The sequence below is a fragment of the Rhamphochromis longiceps genome, linkage group LG3, assembly GCF_057381845.1.
Source record: "Rhamphochromis longiceps isolate RC_006_pf linkage group LG3, R_longiceps_female_GT1.1, whole genome shotgun sequence".
NCBI lineage: Eukaryota > Metazoa > Chordata > Actinopteri > Cichliformes > Cichlidae > Rhamphochromis > Rhamphochromis longiceps.
Window position 1 is genome coordinate 22,976,941 of NC_140559.1, and position 6,278 is coordinate 22,983,218.

The following is a 6,278-nucleotide window of genomic DNA, read 5'->3' on the forward strand; positions in this document are numbered from 1 at the left end:
AAAATGAACAATGTCAGAATGTACAGAGAGGCAGTAGGTAGCCTTATTTACTTGACCTCTTGCACACGACCAGATTTGAGTTTTGTTGTAAGTAAGCTGTCACAGCACTTCAAAGAACCAGCTGTGGAACATTGGACTACTGTGAAACATGTTCTAAGGTACCTGAAACAATCAAAAGACAAGACATTGTGCTACAGGAAAAGTGACAGAAAGATTTGAGAGTACAAGGTCACAGTGACTCAGACTGGGCTGCGGATGTGACTGACAGGAGGAGTACTACAGGTTACTGCGTAAGCCTGAATGAAGGAGGTACTTTGGTGTCATGGCGAACAAAGAAGCAGCCAACTGTTGCCTTGTCAACTTGTGAAGCAGAGTACATAGCTTTGGCAGCAACAACACAAGAATGTTTGTACTTGACACAACTGTTGCAAAGCATGTATGAGCATCAAAAGGATGCTTCCTGTTATGCTGCAGAGTGCACGCGAGAGTTCAATAATAAAAACTAAGTGTTGTTCCGGTGAAAAGCCGATGCCCCACGTGTGATTATTCCTCCGTCTAGACAATATAAGTATCTTCAATATTCATGCAGATTCCGCTGGAAGACCCGTCTCTGCTAACAGGTTTTGTTGTTGTTGTTGTTGTTGTTGTTGTTTTGACACACTGTAAGTAAGTTCAATATAAGACAATGTGGCTAACAGCCTTGGAAATGCTTTACATGAAATAAAACTTTTTAGAAAACAAGAACAAATGTAACGATCTGCTTTACCTGAATCAAATGTATTAGTTTACTTGAAATAAAACTTATTTTGGAAACCCTGTACATGAAGCAAAAAGTATTGTGTTGTAATACATTTTTTCTCATGTAATACATGAGAAAATAAATCCCTGTGTAGTTTAAAAAAACGTTAATTTAATCAAACTGAAATGTTGCTGAACTCTGATGGACGCGTCTTTTACTTTGTCTCGTGAGTATTTATTTTTCAAAGGAGATCTTCAGCAAGTTGATTTTGTTACCACAGTCTTGTTGACAAAGTAAAAAACACGTCCATCAGAGTTCAGCAACATTTCAGTCAAAATTTCATTCAAATTCAGAATTTTAAATCTTTAAATACCAGTTAGATCACATAATTATAATGATTTACAAAGATATAAAATCCTCTATTTTTTCCCAAAATAATACATGCCATCTGATTTATTTTCTTACCATCTTGCTGCTAAATGTATAGCAATAATTAACAGTATCAATGATTTTTATGCATTATTATTGTTTTCTGCAGTGACGGAAAAACAGTAAAACTCCGTCTCAGCTTGTTTTTTGGGGGGAAAAAGCATGTTTATGCTCACAAAATGCTATAAAATTAATACATATTCAAATATTTTTCTACTTTGAACAACTTGATTTTTTAAATTAGCACCGGCCCTGCGTCTGTTCCCGCTGAGGACTCTGCAGTGCCATACCAGCACTTCTTTGTCTTCGCTGGTGGCTCCGAGTGGGCCGTCCAGTCGTCTGTCTCCACTGGAGTTTCCAGGAGTCATTCCAGCCACTTTTTCCTGCTGTTCATATGATTCAGTGTATTAAACTCTGGTCCGAGAATTCCACTCTTTTCCAGAGGATCCTTTTGAATGCATTGATTTTAATTGGATTGAAAAAAGTTGGATCTCCACATCGTTGGTGGGAAAACTCGTTCAGCACAATTACAAATGAAGAAAAACGATCAAGTATAGAGTAAACATATTTTAATGTGTACATTGCTAAAGCTTTCATTCAAAATCTGATAAAACATTCAACACTTCTCCTTCACTTTTTTATTCTATAAACTACCCGTTTATAGAATAAAATGAAATTTCACAAACAAATTTTTTGTAGAAATTCTGAAGATTACAAAAGCATCCATCCATGATTTTATACAAGAAGTCATTTTAGGGTCAATGATGTATGAATCTGTCAGCTCGAGTTACAGGATACCTTCAGATACTTACAAAACACTTCATCTCATTACAAAACATAAGCATCGCTTAATTAACCTTTTCTTTTACAGTGTAAAAACCACAGCATGGGTCAGATCAGGGCACTTCAGAGTAAAGTACAGTACAAAGTAAAGTAAGACTAAATACTTGAAAAGTATTTTTGAAAAGTACAGAAGAGAAAAAAAATGTGTTTTTCTGAGTAAATAAATACTATACCAATATAAATAATTACATTTATACATTATATATAACAAGCAAAGTTTTATTTTGTCAAAGTGTCAGATTTGACTTTTTTCAAGACTGAAACAGGAAACTGATTTTGATTTTTTCTGCCTCGTCACCTAAAAACAAAACAGATGACAAAGCTCTGCGTTTAGCATCAAAATTCAAAGTCACATGACTGAAGCTGATATCATGTATGAGAGCCACTTCAGTAGTAACAATAAAGTATTATTATTATTATTATTATTATTATTATTATTATTATAAGTACAAGTCTATAAGTACAAGTCTTTACCCTGCCCAGTGTCACCTCTAAGATAGAAACTCTCATAGATCAGTTCGAAAAAGCTTAAACATTCCAGAGAGGCTGCTTTTCAGCTGGAGGTTGATTGTGACTCCTGATTGTGCTTCTTATGTCTTCTGCAGATCAAAAAAGCCAGCAGGGACAATAAAAAAATTAGACCAGCTAAGAGTCCATGACGCCTTCTAATGACTCCTCCTGTCTGACCTGCAGGTGAGAAACAGGTGTGAGGTGTCAGCTGTCAGGTAGGTGATGAGTGAAGAACAGAACAGAATCCATTTCCTCTTCAAACTGCTGTCAGACATTATCTACTGCACTCTGATCACATCACTCAGACCAGCTGCTTTCTACAAAGTCTCATCAACAACATCTTTACAAACAAACATCAACAACCAGGAAGCAGCTTCACCTCTGATCACACACACACTCAACTCTACTCACTCACCTGGAGGATCAACAACACTCAGGTAGATGACACTGGTGGGTTTCCATGAGCGTATTTCTCTCATGAAGACACGACACTCGAATGTTCCATTATCATCAATCGTCACATTCTTCAGAATCAAAGACACGTCTCCACCCTTCATCTGTCTGTCCTGCAGATCCACCCGGTTCTTAAAAGATGGATGCTGGTTGTCTGGAACAAACAGATCATCCCGGTACAGAAGAACATATTCTGGTTCCAGGTCAGCTCTGCTCCACTTCACAACTATGATGTTGTTGTTTGGAGCTCGACATGTCAGAGTGACTTTCTGTCCAGACTCAGCTGTAATGATTTTCTTGTCTGAAATAGGAAATAACACAGAGCAGAGAGGTTACAAAGGACAAACTATAACTGTTCACTTTTACTCAACTCTACTCACTCACCTGGAGGATCAACAACTCTCAGGCTGATGACACTGATAGGGTCAGTCTCCAGATTAGCTCTCTTCCTGCGGTTTGTTCTTCTCCTGAAGACACGACACTCGTATGTTCCTCTATCAGCAGTCGTGACACCCTTCAGAATCAAAGACACGTCTCCATCCTTCATCTGTCTGTCCTGCAGATCCACCCGGTTCTTAAAAGATGGATGCTGGTGATCTGGAACAAAGTGACCGTCCCGGTACAAAATGACATATTCTGACTCCAGGTCAGCTCTGCTCCACTCTACAACTATGATGTTGTTGTTGTTTGGAGCTCGACATGTCAGAGTGACGTCCTGTCCAGCTGTGGTGTTTATCCCTGAAAGAGAGGAAACAATATGGATCATGGAGAGGTCAAAGATCCTAAGTGCAATTGTTTATTTGGAGTGGTTCTTATATAGTGCTTTTCTACTCTTCTGTGCAGCACTGATCATCATGATGAGCTAAAAACAGAGACCACTGATTTCTGATCAACCAGAGGAAGAACAGCACACAGTGGATGCAGAAATGAATCAATAAATCTCTGGTGTTTGTTATCATAGACAGTTATGGCTCACGGGACAGGTTTAAGGCCTGGATTGTCCTTACATCTTTTATTTACAGGTTTATTTCTCAATAACATTCAGATCCATCTTTCATGGGAAAAATCCATCAACACTAGAACTGCCAGCAGAGGTCAAGTAGACCACACGATACAACAGCACAGTCATGGCAAATAAGTCATTTCTTAAAGAAATGAATTTTCATCTATTTTTTCTTATTTTAAGTAAGATTTTATTTATTTCATCTATTTTTATTTGGGTAGTTATTACAGACATGACCAGGGGATAGGAAAAGGAGAAAGAAATAAAGAAAGGGAAGGGGAGAAAAACTGATTAATAATTAGCTGCAAAAATAATTAATATTAACAAAGTAGATAGCAAATAACAACAGCTAACACATCTAAAAGTAAAAAAAATGAAAATATTTCTGGATAAAGTGAAGGATTAATGGCACCAAAATGAAGACTATAAAAACAGAGTGTTCACTGTGAAACAAACAGCTTTATAGTTAAAGTCACATCTGCCTCTGATCACCAAGCCTGCATCCTCACATTCAGTCCAAGAAAAATCACCAATCCATGCAAATGTCATCTGCAGACAACACTGCTGTCACTGATTTAAAATAAATACACTATAATGTATGTGTTTCTGTGACATCATAAACAGACTCTTTGTCTGTGATGCCGTGGATCAGCTCAGCACACACTCTCCTTCATCCACACACATGTTCAGTCTGTTTTACATGGAACTGAATTAACACACTGTTTAAACTGGTTTAAATCATCTGACACAAGCAGGTGTTTGTTCAATAAAATACATTGTTTTGTATGAAGCAAATAAATGTGGGTGTGTTTTATCAGGTCAGACAAAACTATGGTTAAGCTCACCTGTATTATAACAGTAACACCTGCTTACCTTCAGAGGCAGAAGCTAGAAAAAAAGAGACACATCAGAGTCCAGAGGAGTGCGTGATGGAGCAGGTCCAGCCTGGCCATGATCTCTCTGCACTAACAGGCTCAACAAAACCTAAAATCTCAGTCGGAGACACCTGAGGCCACGATGAGTGATGACTGATGACTGAGCTCTAAACTTTCTCCTTTTTAAACTTCTATTATGGCCTTTAATTAGCACCGCCCCCAGCAACGCCTATAGGCGCTCCTGAGGTTTCCCCGACAGGTTTGCCCTGCTTCATGAGCACGCACTGGGCTTTCCAAATTACGGACAAACAGTACCCCTTATTTTTCAGTTTTAGTTCACAAACCCTTCTTATAATGACTTATTACTCAAGAAATTGTTGAGGTTTTAGCTCTTTATACAGTAAAGTTACAGAAGGATACAAATTATTATCAGGCCAAATGCCCTCAGTTTGTTGAAATAATTTGTGCGGTAACACGTGAGAATAAGCACAATTAACAGTATTCTGTGTATTCCAAATATTACAGAGAACTTTAATCTCTGAATCTGACTTTGTGGTGTTTTTACTAAAGATATATAAAGGAAGCACTGACGCTGCTGGGAGCTGTAACACCGCCGGAGAAACTCCAGCAGTGTCAGTAATGACTGGGTGTTTTCTGAGTACGAGACAAGTTTAGGGGCAGTTTGTCACATAGTGTCGGTACGTTACATAATGGGGTGAGAAGGTGTTGCAACATGAGGGCAGAGGTTGAACAGCTTTCTGTCTGAAGGTTTGGCGGAAATAATACACTGTATCACAGAGCAGGGCAAAGAAAACGATAAAGAACCTCCAGAAGTATAAAAATACAGGTTAATATCAATCTCTTATTGAAATAAACACAAGTCCAATTCAGTGAAGAAGTTTCCATTTTATGTGCCAAAAGCAGAATATTATCATGTTTTATAAAAGCAAAGATGATATTTTTGTAGTCCATGTTGACCACCTTTAGTTTCAAGCACAATAAACCCACATCAACTGTTTGAACTAATAAAAATATATATTAAAAAAAAACTGTTTGAATGAGCACTGCGGTACCATGAAAACATATAGACTGCAGAACGTTATTATTAAGCAGCTCCAGCAGCACAGATGATTCAGTCCTCTAAAGGTCCCAGACGGATGCTGTGTTTATAGTCTGCAGGAGCGTTGCAGGCTCTCATGTACACATCCACATTTAATTTAAGATCTGTCTTTTGGCCTTCTGTGACACAAATGTTGTGGTTTTGAAGTAGATTTAGGAGAACATACTCAATTTATCCAGTTTTTATTTTAACAAACATCAAGAAAACGTCCCTATAAGCATTTAATCCAACAACCTAATATCTCTGTGTGCATCTGTGTCTTTGTGTGTCTGTGCTCACACACACATGGGTTAGTCTGTGTGTGTT

General features: G+C 38.0%; 1 protein-coding gene across 1 annotated transcript; it reads right to left on the reverse strand.

Moving 5' to 3' along the window:
* Positions 1 to 1,773: 1,773 nt before the first annotated feature.
* Positions 1,774 to 4,979, reverse strand: LOC146673479 (myelin-oligodendrocyte glycoprotein-like). Its single transcript, XM_085401957.1, has 4 exons — positions 4,851 to 4,979; positions 3,359 to 3,712; positions 2,937 to 3,275; positions 1,774 to 2,698 (listed from the first exon to the last, which is right to left on the reverse strand). The coding sequence occupies exons 2-4, from the start codon at positions 3,519 to 3,521 to the stop codon at positions 2,565 to 2,567; spliced, it is 636 nt and encodes a 211-aa protein (XP_085258083.1). The 5' UTR covers positions 3,522 to 3,712; positions 4,851 to 4,979; the 3' UTR covers positions 1,774 to 2,564.
* Between the last annotated feature and the right edge of the window lie 1,299 nt (positions 4,980 to 6,278).